Source organism: Canis lupus, chromosome 14, assembly GCF_048164855.1.
Source record: "Canis lupus baileyi chromosome 14, mCanLup2.hap1, whole genome shotgun sequence".
Lineage (NCBI taxonomy): Eukaryota > Metazoa > Chordata > Mammalia > Carnivora > Canidae > Canis > Canis lupus.
In genome coordinates this window covers 9380496-9403973 of record NC_132851.1, presented here as the reverse complement: position 1 = coordinate 9403973, position 23478 = coordinate 9380496, and the positions used below count along the sequence as shown (strand labels likewise).

At 32.6% G+C, this 23478-nt stretch overlaps 1 protein-coding gene and 1 long non-coding RNA gene across 8 annotated transcripts in view; one reads left to right on the top strand and one right to left on the bottom strand.

The window, feature by feature from the left end:
* The window catches only part of OXR1 (oxidation resistance 1), a 280364-nt gene that overhangs the window by 20264 nt on the left and 236622 nt on the right, over positions 1 to 23478 (bottom strand). For 5 of the 7 annotated variants that reach the window (XM_072774210.1, XM_072774211.1, XM_072774212.1 and 2 more), the window contains 4 exons: positions 19989 to 20173; positions 16462 to 17219; positions 12901 to 13069; positions 11347 to 11509 (listed from right to left, as the gene is read on the bottom strand). In XM_072774210.1, coding sequence (XP_072630311.1) covers positions 11347 to 11509; positions 12901 to 13069; positions 16462 to 17219; positions 19989 to 20173 — 1275 coding nt within the window. Of the gene's footprint in view, positions 1 to 428; positions 634 to 11346; positions 11510 to 12900; positions 13070 to 16461; positions 17220 to 19988; positions 20174 to 23478 lie in introns of those variants that run through there. The other 2 variants (XM_072774214.1, XM_072774215.1) reach the window with 2 other exon arrangements.
* LOC140603696 (uncharacterized) lies at positions 19021 to 22739 on the top strand. The gene is made up of 3 exons (XR_012006657.1): positions 19021 to 19058; positions 21542 to 21610; positions 22312 to 22739. It is a non-coding gene; the product is annotated as an uncharacterized lncRNA (long non-coding RNA).

Sequence of the window (23478 nt, the reverse complement as noted above, 5' to 3'; positions counted from 1 at the left end):
CAAGATAACTAAAATAATTGTCTTAATACACAATATTATAAATGTCCCTAGTCTGGGATCCAGTCAAAAATTAAAGTTAATTCACTCTGATTGTTCTACTCAATTTCTTAAGAAAAAAATTCTGAATATTTTCCTACAACAACTAAAATTAAAAATTTAGGTAGTAATAAAGATTTAATAATTTCCTATTACTGTAAACTAGGAAAGTCAATACACTTTTACAAAACAAAATTACAGTTTATTCATTTCCTTTTTTGAAGATATTTAGGATTAGCAGAAATAAAGTACTTCACACTTCTCTGTAATCATACAACTTTGTATTCTACAAATATTCTCTCTGCTTAAACTTTCAGGAATTGTATATTTTTGCATCATGTCATCATAAAGACTAGTAAACAGAGAAATTGAAATCATTGACTAAGATTTACCAGAGTATATTTATGATTAATTGGTTGATGTCTTCTCCCTTTTTTTCCATACCAGAGACGAGACATTTCCTTTCCAGAGCAAATTAAGTTAAATTAAATCTCATAAGGACTGTTTTAAAAAGCATTCTTCCTCTGTTAAAGATAAATTTTCAGCACAGGAGCTCTACTACAGTGACAAAACAGTTTGCTAGGGACAAAGATTTGATTGACAAGACACAGAGCTAATCGCTAAGTAGTATCCATTGCAAAGATAGTTCTGAGTGGAGACTGTAAAACCAGGGAGGGAAGAGAAGGTTTCCCATGTTTAAGTTTGGTTGCACTGTACCCAAATGTGCAAAAAAGGGCTCAAAAGTTTAAAGACACAGAGCATGTATTTGCAAACACTAGTATAGTAAGAAATACACTAAAAATATCTATCATAAAAAAGTACTAAGTGCAGTTTCCAGACTCCCTCCTAGAGTGCATAAATGATTTCCACTAATATTTTGTTGTTTTGGCTCATGCAGTCAGTCATACATCTATTCTTTACTTAAATCTAAAAATCCAATAAAATGTCATCTTTATGTGACCATTTTTTAAACGATTCTTTGAGTACCTCCAACTCTCAAATTTCATAGAAAGCCTATGTAAAAATAAAGCCAATTCACTACAAATAAATCCTACACAAATATTTAAGTGACCTGAAAATTCCTTTACCTGTTTATACAGTCCATTTTTGCTTTTTTATAGATTTTATTTGAGATAGAGAGAGAGCACATGAGCAGGAGGAGGGGCAGAAGAGAAGCAGACTCCCTGATGAGCAGGGAGCCCTATATGGGGCTTGATTTGATCCTAGTACCCTGACTGAGATCATGACTGCAACCAATGGCAGATACCGAACTGACTGAGCCACCCAGGTGCCCCTATACAGTCCATTTTAAAACTGCATTTTCTAATAGCTAATTTCTTGAAAAGGTACTTTATTTATATAAATAAAAGATTTTATTTATGAAATACAGAGACAGGCAGAGACAGAGGCAGAGGAAGAAGCAGGTTCCCTGTGGGGAGCCCGATGTAGGACTTGATCCTAGGACCCCGGTATCGTGCCCAGGCCGAAGGCAGATGCTCAGCCACTGAGCCATCCAGGCATCCTTCTTGAAAAAACTACTTATATTTATTATACCAACATATACTTCACTAATCAGTGGTATGCTGAACATAACCAAATAAGTGAATATTTAAGATTAAATATTACGGCTATAAATTAAAACTTCCTAGAGCTCAATTTTAAGTAGAATATCAATGCATATAATAGTATGCCTGAATATTTCTCCGTATTTCATTTTATTTTATTTTTAAAGATTTTATTTATTCATGAGAGACACAGAGAGAGAGAGGCAGAGACACAGGCAGAGAGTTAGAAGCAGGCTTCTCGCAGGGAGCCCGATGTGGGACTCGATCCCAGGACTGCAGAATCACGACCTGAGCTGAAGGCAGATGCTCAACTGCTGAGCTACCCAGGCGTCCCATCTCCATATTTTAAACCAGCTCTTCCTCCTTTATCTTGTTGTGTGTTCACACAAAGCTGTGTATACATGACACCACCCTTCACACACATACCACCTTTATAGTATACACACACACACACACACACACACACACTGAACCACACCCACAGCTCCACAGCTTCCTCCACATTCCAAAATGTACACACAAAGCATGCAGCAGACTCCACACTAAATAACCTACCTCCCACTCAGGTCTCCCATCTCCCCAACCAGCCCCACCACTCTTACCCTAAGATCTCTTTCCCACAGTCCCCCATATGCACACTGTAATTATCCCCACATTCATCTTACTACACATTACACATATTTATACAAAGAAAACAAAAACAAATTCAAAAATATATATGTACCTGTGTTTATTGCAGCATTATTTACAACAACCAATTGAAACAACCTAAGTGCCCATTAATTGATGAATAAATAAAGATGAAATGGTACACATGTGTACACACACACACACACACACACACTGGAATACTATCCAGCCATAAAAAGAATGCAATCTTGCCATTTACAACAATATAGATGGACCTTGAGAGCATTATGCTCAGTGAATTAAGACAAAGACAGGTACTTTATGATCTCACATGTGGAATTTAAAACAACAAAACCCAAGCTCACAGATAAATAGACTGGTGGTTGCCAGAGGCAAGGAGCTGGAGGTAGGCAAAATGGGTGAAGGGGGGTGAGGGTGACAAAAGGTATACATTTTCAATTCTAAAATATGTCATGAGGATGTAACATACATGGTGATAATAGTTAACACTGTATTGGATATTTGAAAGTTGCTAAGAAACTATATCTTGAAGTCCTAATCACAAGAAAAAAAATTAACAATATACACGTGACAAATACTTGAAACCTGCTGTGGTGATCATTTGTAATATATACAAATTATCAGATCTTCATGTTGAATATCTGAAACTGATATGCTATATATCAATTATATCTCAATTAAGAAAACAACTGATTTAAGCTATTTAAGCCTGGTTTTCTGTTTCTTGAAGCCAAATGCTTCCTAATTAATAAACACAATATCTAGCAGACATAAAAAATGAGTTCAGTAAATCTTTCTTGCCTTTTTTTCATTGTGTTTAGAAAATATATTAGATCATTTAAATATTTCTAGTTATCCCAGAGCTTGAAAGAGATACCAATTTACCATTAGTGTAAAATAACAAGACTATAAAATGAAGCACTTTTAAAAACATAACCAGTTTAAAGGTAGATCATAATTCATTCATAATTCAAACGTTCTCATGATTCAGATACTCAACAATCTCGTTTCCTCTACTTACTTTATTGGTGTTGAAATTATGAGATTTCTTCTGTGTTGGGAGTGGTCTATCAGGGGCAAATATATAAAATTCACCCTATTCAATATTTAAGGTAATATTTTAGAAGCAATTTTAATGTTTAAAATCATAAATTAGTTGTTCACTGCTGGTTTATAGAAATACAATTGATTTTTGTGTTGTTAAAAAATAAATTAATCTGTCATTTATCCATCCTGTCTCTTCTCACAATCAATACTAAATAACATTTTGGATTTTTTAATAGAAATATGATAGCCTGTAACTTCTGGCCAATTACCAAGGGAGAGTATTAACAAAAAGCAAAACATTAGTTCAAAATTTTCCTGAGGTAGATAACATCCTAAGCTAACATTTTCATTAGTCAAAACAGACATTAGGCATGATTAATGAGTGCCCAATGCTAATATGAGAAAACTTATGAACAGTCTAGAACTGGGGATCTACTGTATAGCACACTACCTATAATAATACAGTATTGTTATATTTGAGAATTTGCTAAGAGGATATATTTTATGTTGTATTCTTATTACAAAATAATAATAGTAATAATGAGAGTAGGAAGAAATTCTTGGAGATGATGGATGTATTTATAACTGTGATGATGGTTTCATGGATGTATACTTGACTCCAGACTTATCAAGCTGTACATATAAATATGCAGAGATTTTTGTATGTCAACCCTACCTCAATAAAGTGATTTTAAAAATACTTAATATAGAGGGATGCCTGGGTGGCTCAGCGGTTGGGCATCTGCCTTTGGCTCAGGCCTGATCCTGGAGTTCCGGGATCAAGTCCTGCATCGGGCTCCCTATGTGAAGCCTGCCTCTCCCTCTCCTATGTGTCTTTGCCTCTCTCTCTCTATGTCTCTCATAAATAAATAAATAAAATCTTTAAAATAATAAATATTTAATATGGAAATATTAAGACAACTTGTATTAACTCATGAATTCTAATTGCTTTAATATTTAGAAAGTAACGCTTAAAAACTTAAGAAATCTGCAAGTGTCTGCAACAGATACATTGACAGTCCCCCAAATTCTAATTGTTTTTAATGCTTTTGATTTCTACCCTTTTGTCAATAATTAAAATTATCAAATAATTATTATTAAAATATTTGATAATTTTAATTTAATGATTCATTAAATTAGTTTTGGAGTTTTGGTTTGTAATATTATATGATCTTATCAATGTAAAAAAGTATATTTTTCTTTAATTGCCTTTAATATACACAGCTGCTCTATTTAGTGACTTAGACATAGAATAATTTCATTTTGAACAAAAACAATTCTGTATGGATTTTGCCAGCTACGCTGAGAAGTAATAAGAAATTTTGTTCTATGTATCACCTCGATTTTAATTTTGGCACTACTTATGCCTTAATTAAAAATAAACCTTTCTGTTTAATAGAACAAATATTAGAATACTCATTATCAGATAGCATAAGAAATAAAATATTCACCAAAGAACTGAAATCATCTCAGAAACCAAAAATTGAACAAAATACATTTTTATCAATATTTTGGCAAGAGAAGTGAAGACTAGACTGGTATGAAATGCTTCTAATACTAATCATTACTTTTAAGAATAAAAAATACTATTATGCCATATAATCTACTGGCACTTAGTACTAGTAAACTCCTATTTTAAAGTTTAATAAAAAAGTATAAACCTGGGAGGTAAACTTCTAAATAAATCAATGAAAGCTAATTTAATGAAGTCAATTGCTTAATTGTTTTCTCATCCCAGGGGCACTGCATGTCTTAATTAGTAGGTTTGGAGTCTGAAAGATATTGAACTGTAAGTGGGATAAAATTAACTTTAAAGATGAAAAAATGGAAAACTTTTTCTGCCAGTTCTTATCCCAAAAGGAGTGCAAGTCAACTGAAAGGAAGTGGCACAAGCAATTGTAGCTTAAAGAGCTACATTTCTGAGGCCTGAATCATTTAGCAGCAAGACTGGCATGTCCAAAACATGTGACACTTTGAAACCCAAACATACTTTCAGAGGATTCAAATAGAGTCTCCAAGACTACAGGAGACTATAAGACTAATAGGCTATTAGAGACTTTTAGAGACTCTCGGGTTGGCATGTGAAGCTGTGGGTGATAGAGCCTAAGGGGTCAGCCATTAAGCCACGTGGCACCTGCTGACAGGAGAAATTTGACTTTTGTATTACTATAGTTTCACTTCTGCTTCATAAGAAATTTTTAAAATTATTTTTGTATTACAGCAGATAAAAAGATGAATGCAAAATTCATATGAATCTTAGAGATAAAACAGGCTTCAAAGATACTTTAAGATATTGTGGCTGCTGTGTTAGACTATGCTACTAGACTCTTGTGTACTTGTCAAGTACATCATTTAAAGAGCATTTGATGGACAAATTCAAGAGGTGCAGATCAATGACCTACAGAGTGGTATGTTTCTTGGTTTCCCTCTCCTTGTAGTGCCTCTGAGCACACAATGTGATAAAAATCCTTTGGTGTGTTAGGGATCTATGCCTGAAGTAATTCGGCCTGGCTGTTATTGATAAGAAACACACACACAAACAAAAAGCTGTGCTTTTAAAAATCAAGGCATATAATGATTAAGGAAACCTTTCTCCACACTGAACCAAATTTAAGTTTTTGGTGTGCAGATGCAAAACACAGAATAGGAATATCTTAAAAAATATTTTATGCAACCTAACTTGCATGACAGGGCCTTGAAAATTAAACTATGTTATGATTAATACAGTCTGAAAAAATCTCCCAGCTTAGGATTTAGCAATATTTAACATAACACCTGAAGTGATGACATGGAGTAGCACAGTTTTCATCATGTACAATATCATCATGTGAAGAGCTTTACAGAATACTGATTTTTATTTGGTCTGAGGTGACCCTGAGGCAATGCTTTTTGAAAGCTCTCCCAAAGGACTCAAAGGTTCTGCCAAGATTGAGAACCTGGTGTGGAGAAAAGGACAACTGAATGAATTACAGATTAACTATTATGACGTGTTACTATGAGGATTTTAGCCAAATAAGAAGCAAGCTTAGAGAAATTATCTATAGAATAAAGATAACAGTCTATAATTAGATGGGTTACTCTAGATCTAAGGCAGAAGAACATGTTAATGACTCTGGGGATATGGTCAGCAAAATTCAGACTGTATGACATTCTAGAAAAAAATATAATTTCTTAAAAATGAAAATTACAAGGAAAAAAGCAAAGCACAGCAAAAAAAATGGACAGAGAACCTACATTTACAGACTTAAGAGACATTTTAGCTAACTGAAACATTTGGAGCTTAGCTGGATCCGGATTCAAATAACAAGTTGTAAAAATTTATTCTTATTATATATAATGTACACACACACACACACACACACACACACACACACAGGCTCCGGGATCACAACCCGGAGTCAAAGGCAGATGCTCAACCACTAAGCCACCCAGGTGCCCCCAGCTTACATATATTTTAAACATAATTATGACATTTGAAGAAATGTGAACTGAGGAGAAGGAAGGTTTATAGATGGAATAAGCTGATAAAGCTGAGTGATGATATATGCAAATTAATACTACTTATCTCTATTTTTGTATGTTTATCAAATCATAGCATTATCATCAGGAAATGATGTCAATAGGCATCTTTCCCCACTTTTATCTCAAGATCTTCCTACACATTCTTGAAAGGCCACTAAAATACTTCCCTTGTCAGTGAAAATCTATAAAAACACTCTCCAACAAAACCCAAAAGTAACATTTTTCACCAAACTGCAAAGCCCCACAAAAGATACTATCCTCAGTATACATGCTCTACTTCTACTACTGTCACCAGTAAGAAGCAGAAGTTTCTACTACTGGTGACAGTAGTAGAAACTAGAGGAAAAGAATTTACAGTAGTTCCTTTCCAGTTGCAACATAAGGTTATTATTAAACTCCCAATAGCAGAAGGACTCATAATTAAGGAACTTAAGATACTATGGCTGGAAAAAATAAACTTGATATAAGCCAATGTTTTTATGCTAACAATACTGACTGAACTAGAACAATAAAGAATATATGGTAAAGGATATCAATCTCCTACACACCTTGAGCTATATGCATAGTTTCTCAGACTTCTTAGATTCTTTCAATAATCAGGAATCTTAGAATAGAGGCTCTTATTCCTGACAACTTTAAAAATCAGGCTAACTGCTCTCAATGAATATAGGTTTCTGCTGCTCTCAACTCTCTCTGGAATTCACTATACAAATCTCTAAGTGTACTTCTTTACTCCTTCCTTTTCTCATCATTTCTAATTTTTAAATTCCAGTATTTTCTAATCATCTTCAGTAAGACTTTCAATTTGCATAGGTTATAATTGAAATTGTTTCAAATATTATAGAATCTTTCTTGCTATTTCAAGTGCATATTTTAGTAATTTGGGGTGCTATAGTTTGAATTAAGTTTTAACACCCTTGAGAGTAATGATGAAGACAGTGTTGAATCTACAAAGAGTTAATAAATGGGGGAAGTACTAGATAAACTAACCTTAGAAGAAGATTAAAAAGGAATAAATACTTTCAGATTATCATTATCACAGTATATAGAAAACTTTTGTTGCTGATGTACATCAAAAGGTAGAACAAAGACAGACTAAACTTACAAACCTATGTTCTTTAAACTGTACGAAAAAAAGTTTCTAACAGAGTTGTCCTAAAATGAAAAGTACTGTCCTTTGAGGTAATAAACTCTATTACTGAATTATGTTAAAGCAGACCCAAGAATAGCGTAAAAAAATGAGAGGCTGAACTGCCAGTTAATTCCAACTTCCAGAGTTTATAAATTTATGACAAAATATTTACTATAACTGACATTAAAATTTATTTTAGGATGTAGGCCATCTTGGAAGATGAGTAAAACTTGTATATCCTATTTTAATATTTGCCCAAATTTAACCATTTAATAATAGTAATGTAATATTTGTTGAGAATGAATTATATCCTTCCATTGTTCTTAGCTGAGGATATAGTCATATATGAAACTGACAAAATCCTGCCCTCTGGCACTTACATTGGGAGAGGGACAGGAGAAGCTAGAGCAGAATAAATTAATTATATGTGAAAGTTTTCCCAATGTATAAATTTCTGGTTAGCAATATATTTCTGCTTGGCAGCAGTTAGGGATACTAATCTTCTAAGTATCACTGAGGCAGAATAAGAGTGAGTAGAGCACCTAGTTTTAATCAAACAGACTGATGTCCAAGTTGGCAGCCATAATAAGTTCATCCTGTATTCTAACTCACCTATTTTCCACCTCTATGTAGAAAAAAGGCCCCAAAACAGCATTTCACATTTTGAAGTAATTTTACCTAAGTACTCAAAAAACTTTCCATTTTAAAAACATGTAACATTTAAAATACTTTCTATGTCATTATATATTTGTTCACCAAGAGTAAACCCTAATGTAAACAATGGACTTTGGATGAAAAAAGGATATGCTTTTCATTTAGGCACCTAGTAACCATCAGGCACTAGACCAGCATGGTACAAGAGAAATGCAATATGCAATACATATTACAATTATAAATTTTCTAGCAACTACATTAAAAAAGAAAAAGAAACCTAGTTAAATTAATTTTGATTTTTATTTAATTCAATATATCTAAAATACTGTCATTAAGCATTATAAAAGTTGATATTTTATACTTTTATTTTTTTTAAAAGATCTTATTTATTCACAAGAGACAGAGAGAAAGAGATAGAGGCATAGACACAGGCAGAGGGAGAAGCAAGCTTCATGCAGGGAGTCCGACATGGGAACTCAACCTTGAGTCTCTAGGATCACACCCAGGGCCGAAGGCGGCTCTAAACCGCTGAGCCACCAGGGCTGCCCAATATTTTACACTTTTAATTCTAAATCTTTAAAATCCAGTGTATATTTTGTATTTATAGAACATCTCAATTCAGACTAGCCACATTTCAAAAGTGCTAAATTGCTACTTGCAAGTAGTAGCTATTGTATAAGAATTAATATATTTACACTACAGCATCTCTCAATTCAGACATTAAATTTTCACAGGAAATACCTGATGCTGTTTAGATTTAGATTAAAACTGACAGTTGAAAAAGTAAATTCATATATCCTAATTGTTCTAAGCACATAAAAAACTTATCCAATAACTGATTCAAGTATCCATTTTAAAATTTAACTGGAAGTCAGTAAACTTAAAAATTCAATTCCTTAGTTGCACTAGCCACATTTCAGGGACTCAGTAGCTACATAATAAAGATGTGGCTACCTTATTAGACAGTACACCACTGTTTTCCTAGAAAATGCAGCAAAAAGTTTCTAAAATTATTTTCTCTTCCATTTCCTTTTTATTCGAATTCTGGTTGAAAACAGGTGAGGAGAGATTTATTTTTTCTTCAGAAATTATACCCTATAGAATCTGCCATAAGAACTGAGGCAGTTCCTTTGAATCGAAATAGTAATCAATCAGTAGTGATAGTCTATTATTTCCAAGGTTAAGTGCAGCCCCAATGGAGAAAGGTCCCTTACTTGACTGAAATTATTGCAACCCACCTTGTCACCCAAATTAGAAATTTCAGTTATCTAGCTGTCATTAAATCCTGTCTTAATAGCTAGCTGATAACTGTTTAAAAAACTTCATCACCTTCTATAGTACCGCAGTGCAAGTATCCATCTTGGATCATCTGAGCTATCTTAAAAGCCTCCTAAAGCTAATTTTAAATACACAGAGATTTTATATATGTCAACACCCATGTAACTAACTGTCACCTGTAAAATACAGAATATCTCCAGTATTCTATAAAGTTCTCTCCTGTCCCTAGCGATCCCCCTCAGAAACAGGTGGTCTGATAGAATTTTGATTAGTTTTGACCCACTGAACTTCATGTAAATGGAATTACACCGCATATACTCTTTTACACCTGGCTTGGTTTAATTAAACACATTATCTATGAGATTCATCCATATGTTGCCTGTCCAAGTAGACCTTTTTTATCACTAAGTTATATGGAATTCTATGAAATATTCTCGAATTTATTTATCCATTCTTCTCCTGATAGGAATTCAGGTTGTTTCCAGTTTGGGACCTATTGCGAATAAAGCTGGTATGAAGTTAATAATGCTGGTTTAAGTATTAAGAGAACCCAAAATAAATGTTCAATATATGTTACCTCTTTCCCTCCATTGTATTAGAGTTACAGTAGAAACTGATGCTGTATATACTACACAGAATGAACTTAAACAATTCAAAATCAGGTTGAAAGACATGCCATGTATACCTCCAATCATTATACATGTTGAGTACATGTACAATAAATACATATCACATATACAACCACAAACATTAACACCAAGTGATTAACAAAATTGAATTCTGTTTAATATCACATTTTAGCATCTGCTCTATATTTTCTAATGCATCAAGAAGATATTAATCCAGGCAACCACAACAGAAAAACTAGATTTTGTTACTCTATCAATGCAATAAGACAAAGCATATAAAAAACATGATTATGTAATATTAAAAGACATATCTTTAAGAGGTTACAGAAAGTTAATTACTGTTATTCTGTCCATTTAAAGAAGTTCAATATATTTGAGCATATTAAATTTGACATTTTGTAAAATTAGCATCAGCTTCCCTAGCATTATTGTAAATTCATTTCAAAATAATGCTTGAGTATGGACTTAGAAAGGAGTGCTAATTGACATGAACGTGTTAAATGACTGGTGCACTTCCTCCATGCAGGAAGTGATATTAAAATGAATCAGATAAGAAATGTTTTATATAACTTAGTAAAATAGCAATTAATATTCTAAAAGGCACTCAATAAAAGTCATTTTACTGCCAATCAGTTGCTTCTTTAATATTTTAAAGCAAAAAAATCCAGGTTACTAATCAGATTCATTCAGTAAACATATATACATGGATGGTAAACCCTTAAAAAATCACTCTTTGGTACAAAGATCACTTGTACTTTGCCTGTACTACCGTAAAGCTATAAATTCACAAAAAGCAAAAAGATCAATGAAATCTTCACATATTTCTCCTTACCTCCCATTCTCTGGCTGCTGCTTCATTAGTAGAATCCTCATTTGTTTCAGATTCTTCAATCTTCTTCACTACTATGAATCCAGGTTCTCTGGTATATTCACCAGTGTCATCTGCATATATTTCTGGACTCCACTGAATGAAGAAGGCATACAAGTGGTCTGTCCTGTTAGAACAAGTGACTGTTAATAACAGACCTACTATTCTGTGCTCCTAGCTATAACTACAAAATGATATTTGTTATGTATCTTCAAAAAACTAGAAGACTTAAAATACATAGAACATATACTATGCTTTATTTAAAAAGATAATGAAGCTGAATGGCAGGAAGAAATTAACTTAAATCTAGTTGGCTGTGTTCTGTCAAGTTGTTCTGAGAAACTATTTAGATTTTTCTTGGCATGCTTTTGAGTAAACTCAGATGCTATACAAGGTAAAATTTTTCTTTTTATCCTTAAAGAAACTAGTGATAGGAAAGGAAACTGAACCAGCAATTGTGACCTCATTCAAACGATGACCTAATTATCTAAAATACAAGTAAACAATTTACTAACTGCCTATTTTAAAACCTGGACATTATACAGAACTTTTCCAAGTTTACAGAAATTTCATGTGTTTAACTTTTAATGATACCAGGAATACACAATGTATTACTGGTTCAGGGATAAATGGTCTAATCTTTCAAGTCTCTGGATCCCATTTTCAATTTTGTTTACTATAGTGAAAATATCTATGTTTCCTTGGCTATTAATTAGCAGGGATAATTAAATTATAAAAAGGGATTATATTATTACCTGCCTTGAGGCAGGGGTCATACTGTTTAATATTTTGATGAACCTTCTTGCTCTAAGACTTTTTTTAAGTTTTTATTTAAATTCTTGTTAACACATCGTGTAATATTAGTTTCAGGTGTAGAATTTCAGTGATTCATCACTTAGATACAGTGCTCAGTGCTCTTCACAATAAGTGCCCTCCCTAATACTCTTCACTCATTTAGCTCATCCCCTACTGACCTTCCTGCCTCCAGCAACTGTTCAGTTTGTTCTCTATAGTTAAGAGTCTCTTATGGTTTGCCTCCCTCTCTGAGACATTTTAACTAGGTTTCTTTACCACTAAAACTAGGAAGATACTCACTTTTTTTTTGCATTAAATCACAAACAAAATTTAAAATGGGGTAAATTAAAAAGTACAAAATAAGAGCTCAATAATTTTAAGGGATCCTGTGGTTCAGTCAGTTAAGCAATTGGCTCTGTTTTGACTGAGGCCATCATTTCATGGGTTGTGAGATCCAGCCCAAGTTGGACTCCATGCTTGGCAGAATCTCCTTGAAGATTCTCTCCCTCTGCCCCTTCTCCAAATCGTGTGCAAGTCCATGTACACACACTCTCTCTCTCCCTCTCAAATAAATAAATCATTAAAAAGGTAATTTTAAAAAGATTTAATGTTAAGTTTTAATCATAAACCATTTTTTAAAAGTACTTTTCCACTGGTGTTAAGTGACATCTAAGATAGTTTTAATTCAAGGAATCTCAATGTTTTTGAGTCTTTGTTTTTTACCTTTCTTGTGGTACAGCAAACCAATATTCATGTTTCTTATCTCTCTGCGCATACTGTTGCATTGTCGCACTTGCTTGAGATACAAATGTTTTCCTCATTGGTTTTCCAACTCTGAGACATAGGAACTTATGTAATCGATGCCTTCTCTTTTCTTTTAAAAGTACAGAACCTAGAAATGAAATACAGAATTCTTGTAATTCTCAAACACCATACTTATATAATTTATTTTAATTAATGTTTACCTTCAAACTTCTGACAAGTAATACAGAATAAAACTTAATTTACTGACAGTCATTTAGATGAATTCTCATAAGTAACTTATTTTCTTCCAAAGGTAAAGTGCCAGGTAATAAAAAGACTCATGAAGTAGCACCCAAGTTAAGAAATGATATTATGTCTAAGCATATCAGGAAAAATGGGAAAGGTTTAAGAATTCTTTCATTAAATTTTTGCTTGGAACAACTTTATTAATTACATGCACATATATATTTTTCTGAGTATTCTCTATCAGCCTTCTAGAATAACATCTAAACCATTTGTAGAATTTTTAAAGGTTTAAATCCAGTTATTACAGACAAAAATTTAATAAAAATTAATGAAGCTTTTACATATATGTGAGGTAGGCTAAAACAATCAACAATATGTTGGATGCAGCCACCTGTTTGGACAATTTATTATGAATGATCTCTAACTCTTTCAAACAGAGATGCTGACATAGGTATACTGAAGTCTGATGCTATGACTGAATTCAGGATTCTGGACATTACTAGCTACAACGGTGGCATACTATGGAAGTAAAAGCACTTATCTGTGGTCAGGAGCACTGGGTACTAGTCATGGCTTTCTTCTGTATCGTGCAAGGTGCACATATCTATCTTAGCCTCAATATTTGCATCTGATTAAGAGTGAACTTCTACCATTTGCCCCACAATTATTTTCCACAGTTGTATATTTATTAAACCATGTTGTTATAAAGTCAGTAAAGATCAGAAACATGGAATATTTCCCTACTATAGAACCTCTAGTTACTTAAAATTAGTTACTAAAACAGATTTTCATTCCTTTTCCCCTCAATAAGAACCCAAAGTTAATACAGGTATACCTATATCTAAACTTATCAATTTTTCTCCTTTAGTATTTTGTTACAGGAGCTCCCTCCCCATCAAATTTCATACCTCAACAAACGCACTAAAATTAAAGCATTCTACCACATTATAAACATATCCCTCATTTTATTTTTTTCAAAAATTTCAAAATATAAGGCAACCATCAGACACAAAGAAATCAAATTCACACCAGTATTCTTTACAATACCAAAGACAGGAAATATCTTAACAATACAAATTGTTAATAATAACTGAATGTCCAGTATGGAAATGGTTAAAATACAGGGCCATTAAAAGCCATATTTTCAAAAAACCATAATGACATGGGAAATTATTCATGACATAAAATATTAAGTGAAAAAAAGGTACAACACAATAATCCTGACTTTACATAAAAAACATGTATAGATAAAAATACCAAAATTGTATACATATGTATTTATATGTGTATGTATATACATATACACACCAAAAATCAAAGATATATACACCAAATGTTAACAATGATTATTTCATGGATGCATTTTGGGTAATTTTTATAAATTTTATAAAAATCTCCCATTTTGTCAAATGGGTAATTTAATGAATATTAATTCTGAATAAAGAAAAAGGCATTACAAAATAATTATTCAATCTTTTATAGAGCTTTGAGTAAATTAATTCTTTAACATCTACTGAATATCATTAGGATATCTAAAAAAAGATGGCACAAAGAAAATGAAAACAGAATACATGTATTTTAAAAACTGAACCAAACTTGTGTGTATTGCTGGTAGGAATATAAAATGTGCAGCCACCATGAAAAACAGTTTGGGGGTTCCTCAAAAAGTTAAACACAGAATTACCACTGGATCTAGCAAATCCTCTTTGGATATATATCCAAAAAACTTGAAAGGAGGGTTTCAAATAAATATCTGTACACCAAAGTACATAGCAAGATTATTCACAATAGCCAAAAGGTAGAAACAACCCAAGTGTACATTAACAAATGAACACATAAAAAAAAGGTGGTATATAAAGTCAACTGCTGAATGATGCAGGGGTTAGGGACACTGACTCCCTACATAGTCAAAACTGGAGTATAACTTTTGACCCTAAAAATCCTAACTACTAGTAGCCTAATGCTGACTGGAAGCTTTACCAATAATATAATGATTTATATACTATATTCTTAGAATACAGTAAGCTAAAGAAAAGAAAATGCTAAGATAATCATAAGAACAAATATTAAAAAATACACTTAAAATTTATAGTACTGTACTGTATTTTGAAAAGTATGTAGAAGTGGACCTGCAAAGTTCATTCAATGTTGTTCAATAGTCAATTCTATAATGGAATATAAAATATAAAATATAATGGAATATAAAATATAAATATTTTGAAACATGCTACAACTTGGATGAAACTTAAAGGTATTACTCTACCGGAAATAAGTCACACACAGAATAACAAATACTATATGATTCCACTTAAATGAGGTGCCTCATGTAGAAACAAAAGTTCAAAGAGACAAAAAGTAGAATGATGGTTGGCAGGAGCAAAGTAAGGAAAGAATGAGGAATTACTATGTAATGGGTATAGTTTCTGTTTGGAAAGATGGAAAAGTTCCGGAAATGGATAGTGGTGATGACTACACAACAATGTAAAGGTACTTTAATGTCACTAAATTTTACACCTAAAAATGGTTACGATTGTAAATTTTATTTTATATGTATTTTAGCAATAATTTACTTTGGAGTTTAATTTAAAAAGTTCATATGCAGATTGGAGTGATTTAGAATCAATATTTTAATAGAGTATAATAAATGCTAACTAAGATAACTGAACTATACTCCATTTAATCTATTATATATTAAGGGGAGCACTGTATATTAGAAATAAAACATAGTCTATAATTTTCATAAGTAAACAGTACTAAAAACCAAAACTGATAGAGAAATAGTGTTTTAATTTATTCTCAGTGCTTTATAAAGGAAAACTAATCAAATAATGACAAACTCTGACACCTGGAATACGGTAAGAAATAAATTTTTATGTTTAATTGCATTTTTTAAAGGCAGAATTACAAACTTTGGCAACTACAAATTGCAATATTTTATGTGCAGTGAAAAAAGACATTTTAATGAGGTAACATACCAAGAATTAAGAGAAAAATGGAAAAGTCATAACTATCATAGAGCTTGCGTGCATTTTCAAGAAATTTTTTAAAGATGGAACACAAGAGTATCTAAATGCAGTGGAAAAGATGCTCATTACGTGTACAATCCACCACCGGATAAGAAAAGACAAGACTAGGAACTAGAGACCACATACTTATCCCCAGAGAAAAATTAGTCAAGGGCCACTAGATCATCCTTCAGAGTAGCTTAAGATACTGCAGCTTTTCAGTCTATGAGGAAAGAGGAAGACAACATGTGATAAGATGAATTAACTTTATATATTGCTTAACACTTACCTTCTAAATCAGCAGTTGCGATTTTATGTTTAATTTCTTTTTGTGACACCTGTTGAATATTTTCCCTTTGCTGTCTAGTCTGTTGCATAGTATGGGTTTTCCAGAGTTTCCGTAGCTCTTCTACCTCTGTCTCAGAGTCCTGATTTTGCTCCTTTCCTTGTTTTCCTTTGTTGACAGTTTGCTTTTGTTTAAAATCTGCTGCTTCCTCACAAGGCATACTTTCTTTTTCACCCTCTTCTTGATGTAGTGAATTCTCATTAAGAAGAAAATCCTGGTCTGCATTATCTTTTAAACTTGTGCTTTGTTCTTTTGGGCCAGATATTTCCTGAAAATTATCCGTAGCTTGATCTTCCTTCATGGCTCTTTCCAGATTATTTAAATTTATTTTAAGAGAAGTCGTCCCAATTTCATTTGTAGAATGTCCAGAATCAGATTTTAAGTGATCAGGTGTATTAGTAGACTCTGAAATGGCTGTTAAGCATTCTATGCCACTCTGATGGACAGTTTGCACAGATTCTGATGACGCACCAGATGATTTATCTTGTCGAAGCTCATCTGAAGAGACAAGCTCCTCTCGTATAGGAGAGAGTTCTGATTCCGTGAACACGTCCTCAGAAAGAGACTCCTCAGTGCTCTTCGGGGCTGTGCTGGCACTATCATTACCTGCATCGCGGGTTCTGGAGTCTATTTCATCAGTATGACTTTTTGTCATTTTCTTTAAATGGCAGAAGTCCCTTCCTGATACCTGATCTATTTCTCTGCCAGTAAACAAAATTAAAAGTTGTTACTTTTTAAATTCTATTTTATTTCCTACAAACTTAATACTAAATTAGTTATCACTAAAAAGGTTTCTAGAAAAGGGTGTAGCATATATCTCAACAGCACATCAAAAATTTGATTTATACAGACAGACCAAGTAAGCAGTTAAGTCAAGCTTTTGCAATATCTAGGGATCTGAGAAATATCAACATAAGATTTCCTGAATTAATCCACCTTAAAGAAGCTGAAAATATAAGTTTTGGGTGAAGCTCTAATTCTACACTAAAATTTACTGATTACGGGAATATGGAAAACAAGCTTAGATAAAATTTGGATTAAAATTTTAAATGTCTTAGTAAAGAAAAAATACACAGATATTACACACATGGACACACATAAACATCCAGTGCTTATTTACATGTAAATAGAGATTACACTAAAATATGCACCTCAAATGCAAAGCTGAAGACCAACTGGAATAAAACGGAGACAAAAATACTTACGGTAATTCTTTAGGCTACCAGCAACATCTCTTAATAATTCAGAAAAAAACTTGTTCAGCTAAAGGTTCAGATACTAGATATGTGAATAGTTAATAATTCTATCAAGATTTCCATGTTTAATGGCATTTGTATATAGGAGTACTAATGTTCAAGGTTAGATAGCTTAAGTTCTGGAAGGAGGCAGTACAAACATCTACATAAAGCATGAAATAAAAGAAATTTAAAACGATGGTTAAAAAGTAGTTTGTGACAAAAAAAAAGTAGTTTGTGACAAGTGGAAATTAACATGAGTTCTTAGTGGAAAAACTACTAACATTTTTATAAGTATAGGAGATAAGTTTAAACAAATAATTGGCTGTTTCTGGATGTGAAGCTGGGTAACCTCTATTTAATTCTTTCCTTGTGATATTTTCCAAATTTAATATAATGAGTATGCATAAAATTTTTTAACTAGAATAGGTAAATATTTATTTTTAAAAAAGCTCTTAAGTTGAATTACAACTCCTGTCTGTTTTGTCTCTCTTGCATTTGATTCACCGAAAGAAACATAAACATCTAATTTGTGCTATTAAAGATGTAATAGTGTCATCTACTGGTGATTCACTCAAATTGCATAGATACGGTCTTGGCACTTGGAAAAGGCAAAAGTTTTGAGAAACTGTGCACATTTAATAAGATCATTAGGTAGGAGATAAAGTTAACAAATGTAAGAAGACACACGTTTGTATATGGACTGGTAAAACCTTCAGAGTTAAAATGCTGAAAGACTATGCCAATGATGTTACTACTGCTGAATACAGTTCTAGAACACTACTTTTGAAATCAACTTTCCAAGTGGAAGACAGAAGGAAATCAATCAAATCTTATACCTCAGTATTGCTACACATGACATTACTCTGCAAAACTACTTGATTTATTTGATTCACTGCCAAATATTGTTTTTGATTAATTCACAAGGCAAGACTGAAAGACTTCTTTAGGGAGGAAGGAGGAATTTCTTTAAATGTTTGGGTCAAATGCATGGTCTTACCAGGGACATTCTAAATAATAAAACAGTAATTTGCAAGAAGAAGAGCACTACAAAATCTTAGTGGAATACTTACAGATTACTCAGCATAAAAGAATCCCAAAGTATCATAATAAAAATAAAAAAGCAGGGCAACAGAAAGTGAACCTCACAGTTCAATATATACATACTTAAATAATCTTCTTGTTTTCTAATCTAATCCTTTACTCTTTCACCCTTGTCTCATCCCCCCACCCACCCCAATATTATTTATTTCCTGAAAGTGACTTTGGATGAAGATATTCTAGGAATTACCTGCACCTTTACAGGTGAGTTTACAAAGCCAAAATAATTTCTATTGGATAGAAGGTAGAATGGAGACTGTTTGAATAAGGGATTTTATTCTATCACATGTATCCTAACAACTCATGTACTCTGTCTCAGAAACAAAAATAATTTGTTTTTCTCCTATGCAAGCAGTTCTGTACCACAAGGGTTAATTTTCATACAATGATCCACATCCCTGTGGGCTAATAAAAGGATATATATCTCAATATCAGTTAAAGTGAAGCCAATTTTTAAACCTTTGACAAAGTATGTGTAGAGGAATGGAAAGTGTTCTTTTCTGTTCTCACTCCTTTCTTTGTATATTACCTTTTACTTTTATTCTTTTCTTTTCTCTCTGGTCATTCCTTTGGTCAAGCACATTACTTTCAAAGGCCATGCTGAGCTGCAGTCTTATAACTATGTTATTTGAATCGTAAGAATCCCTTGATCAGTATATTCCAAGGTTAACTTTTTCAAGGTCAACTGAGGGAGAAGGATGCTCATGGGATCTCCCTCAAATCCCACACCAGAATCTTCAGGCTGTTCTAAGAAAAATTTGAATGCTACCCTAGTCTACTTATATTACCTTGAATTAGTCACAGGAATAATTTAAAATTCTGAATGCTGTGTCTGAATTAAAAGGGCTGGTAAACACTAAATTAAATAAGGTTTATAGGTTACTTTTAAATATCCAGTTCTGACCAATTATACAAATATAAATCTAGAACAATTCCTAATTATTCAAAATGTGTTAAATATAATCTTTTCAGACTGTACTTTTTCATTGTTGATAAAATGAAAAACGCTTATAATAAAACTAATAAAAAATACTTGAAAGCAAAAAAAAAAAAAACAAAAAACTAGGAGTATTAAACCAGAGTCATCTACCTAGATGCAATAAAATTCCAAAGGAATATAAATACCAATCTTACATGGGTAAGGATTCCTTTATTTTGCTATCCAAAATTTCTTTGTACATTGCAGCTGACATCACCTCTTCCATTGGACACATGATGCCATATTCCTCACAGCCATTCTCTTGAACCAAAGGGTCAGTTTTATGTGGATCAAACATTATATTATTTGGTGTAACTAGCAGCACACCACTGACTGTACCCTAAGATGAAGAAAAAAAATAACATTTAATCTTCAAATTTTAAATTTTCAAAAAGTATTCTAGCTGTTTTTAATAATTTTCTTCCAATGTTAAGCCATCTGTTATATATAAAAGTAGTACATTTAAGCACTAAGATATTCTCATGAAAACATTTTTCATGTTTTACATTGATCTGCATTCTGCTTCCTGTGTTCCCCTCACTAGAGGTACCAAATATACTTTTATGTTCACAAATAGGTTTAATAAATATTGTGCCGATAATTCAATCTAGTATAAAAGAAAAATAGCATATTCTCTTTAAAATATTTTTTTAAAAATCTGTTTCAACTTGAGTCTGTAACTACATAGCTATTTGACTGTGGGCATGCAAAGCTCCTGGGCCTCACTGTCTTCATCTGTAAGAGTAGGTATATTAGATGACTTCTAGAGTACACAGTAATCATTTTAACTTAATCATGAAAAGTTATAAAATTTTAAATACATTTATAATAAACAGCAATATAAATATGAAGAGTCCAACCTCTTGTTTTACAAATGAGTAATCTTAAGTCCATGAGAAGCTAATCTCACTAACATTAGCTAATACTATGGAAAGCTTTATATGTATCATGCTCTATATACATTATTATTTATTTGCTCTTCATAAGCATAGCTATGAGATGATTATACAAATGGGAAAATTAAGGTAGTGAGAGTCTAGTCAACTTATTCTAAGTAATAAATAACACTGCTAACATAAGTGGTAGAATCAAGGTAGTTTGTGTTTTTAAATAAAATCCCTCCAGATTTGAGTCTAAAGTACAGTCATTTCAACTCAAGTGCTAAAAATTCCTTTAATTCAATTTTTAATTCCCATTCTACTATATTCTGTAAGTGTTAAAAATGAAGAGCCAGACAGAATTCTAAAAATAAACTAAGTAGTTACTTCAAAGAGGCCTGTCCTTTTTTTTGGAAGCTATTAAGGAAAAGAAAAACTTAAATCATGCTTGATTTGGTATCACATCCTTCTTCAAAATCCATATTCAACTCTCTAAATTTACCTGGCTTAATTTTAAGAACATAAAACTTAAGTAATGAGAGATACTACTATTGAAAATGATCAAATGGAAGAGTAAAAACAGAAAATACTTAAAATTGTCACCCATCTGGAAAAAAGTTATTACAGATGTTCAAGATAATAAAACATGCTTATCATTTGTAGAAACTGCATGCAATATTGGAGAGAAGCATATGTATGTGTGTATGTGTTTTGGTGGAAAAGGGGGAATCAATCTTGAAAGTCTAAATAGCATTTTTATTGTTGATCAGACCAGGGGCCACCTAAAAAAGGACTAACTTTATATAATATTTGATTGATATTTTAAATAGATTCATATGTATCAGATATGTTTGTATTCCTGGATCATATGCCAACACAAGTCAAAGAGAGATTGTAAGGTATGTTGCAGGGACATTTACATCCCTAAGGATAATCCAAAAAATAGACCATCAAGAGCAGAGTATATACAATGTAAAAAATCTTAAAGATTTTTTTTTTATTTAATTTGCCAACATATAGTGTAATACCCAGTGCTCATCTCATCATGTGCCCTCCTTACTGCTCATCACCCAGTTACCCTATCCCCCCACCACCCACCTCCCCTTTTGCAACTCTTTGTTTCCCAGAGTTAGGAATCTCTCATGGAAGGTTTCTTATTCTCTATCTTCCTTACTCTATCTTACCTTCTATAATTTTAAGTTATTTGAAAATAAAATCAAGTGATCAGTAAGAATTAAGGAAAGCAAACACCAGGTCTCTGAAAAACCTCAGTTAATTCTTAATTTCACAATTTCAAATAAGCATTAGCTTTAAATAATGGTTTAAGGATGAGATTCACTGGCATTACAACTCATCTTTCACTTTAGAATATTTTTGCAAAGACAATTTGTAGTAGGCATATACAATAGAAAAGGCCCAGTATTATGTAATGTTTTAATTCACTATACCTGTTAATACTATAATACTGCTAGTTAGTAGTGCAACAACAGAAATAATTTGAAAAGCCTCTCAAAATTGTGTTTCTGCTTCTTAGATTAGAAGGGGCTTAAAGCCCTACCTCTTAACGCTAGACTGATCAATCTGTAATGTTACTTTCCAGGAAATCATCCTTAAAATTGCTGCTACTGATACTGAAGATGTGCTAATGTATTCTTCAAGCTTCTTTCCCTGACTCTAGGTGGGACTTTGAGATATCCTTTCTGATATTGTTCTCCCCAAATCAAGAGCTGACCATGAGAAACACTACTTCAATATAAAATTCATAAAAATCTTTTGACAAACTGCTCAAATTCATCTAACCAAGACCAAGTGTGAAATCATAAATTCATACTAAAGCATTCCTCTTTCATTCTTTTTTAATACTGTTTCATAAATCTGAACCTATCAGGAGCAAGAACATATTATAGTAAGTGGTTTCCAATTAAAATATCTCCTTAATCTCAAGACTTTCAGAAACTTTAAGCAGAGATTTCTCTTTAGTATTAGTAACTGTCAATTCCTTATGTGCAATTACCTGACTAATCTTCCATGGAGAAAATATTTGTTAGAAAATAAAGTCTATTTATAAAAGAAAAGTTACCACTCACACTGCAGTATTTCTGTAAATACTAGAAGATAAAAAACTATGAGCTGGGAATCCAATCCAGTAGAGAGAAAAGCTTCCACTGATCTTTTTTAAAAAGAGTTTATTTATTCATGAGAGAAACAGAGAGAGAGGGGAGCGGGGGCAGAGACACAGGCAGAGGGAGAAGCAGGCTCCTTGCAGGGAGCCTGACATGGGACTCGATCCTGGGTCTCCAGGATCATGCCCTGGGCTGAAGGCAGCGCTAAACTGCTGAGCCACCCAGGCTGCCCTTTTTTTTTCAGTCTTAAGTCCACTGTAACTTAACTATGACAATTTTATTGATAAATTTCCAAAATTTTTATATAAAAAAAAGTTACTACAATAAATCTATAGGAAGACCCAGCCTCTAGCAAATGAACATTAGGTTACAAGCTGTTCCTAACCCTGCCATTGACTTTATCTTTTCTTTGATACTTAAATACAAATTTTATTCAAATAGCTACAACTGAAATTCTGCTTCTAGCCAAGAACTAATTTTGCCTAAAACTACTAAAACCACACACACACACTACATCAAATGAGTGTTTTCAGCTACTGGAATGCTGGGCAGTGATACCTTTATAAGGGAAAACAAAGAAGATGAACTCTACAAAAGCCCCAGCTTACTGAGTAGAGAGTTTCCAGGCCAGAGGCAGAGAAAGG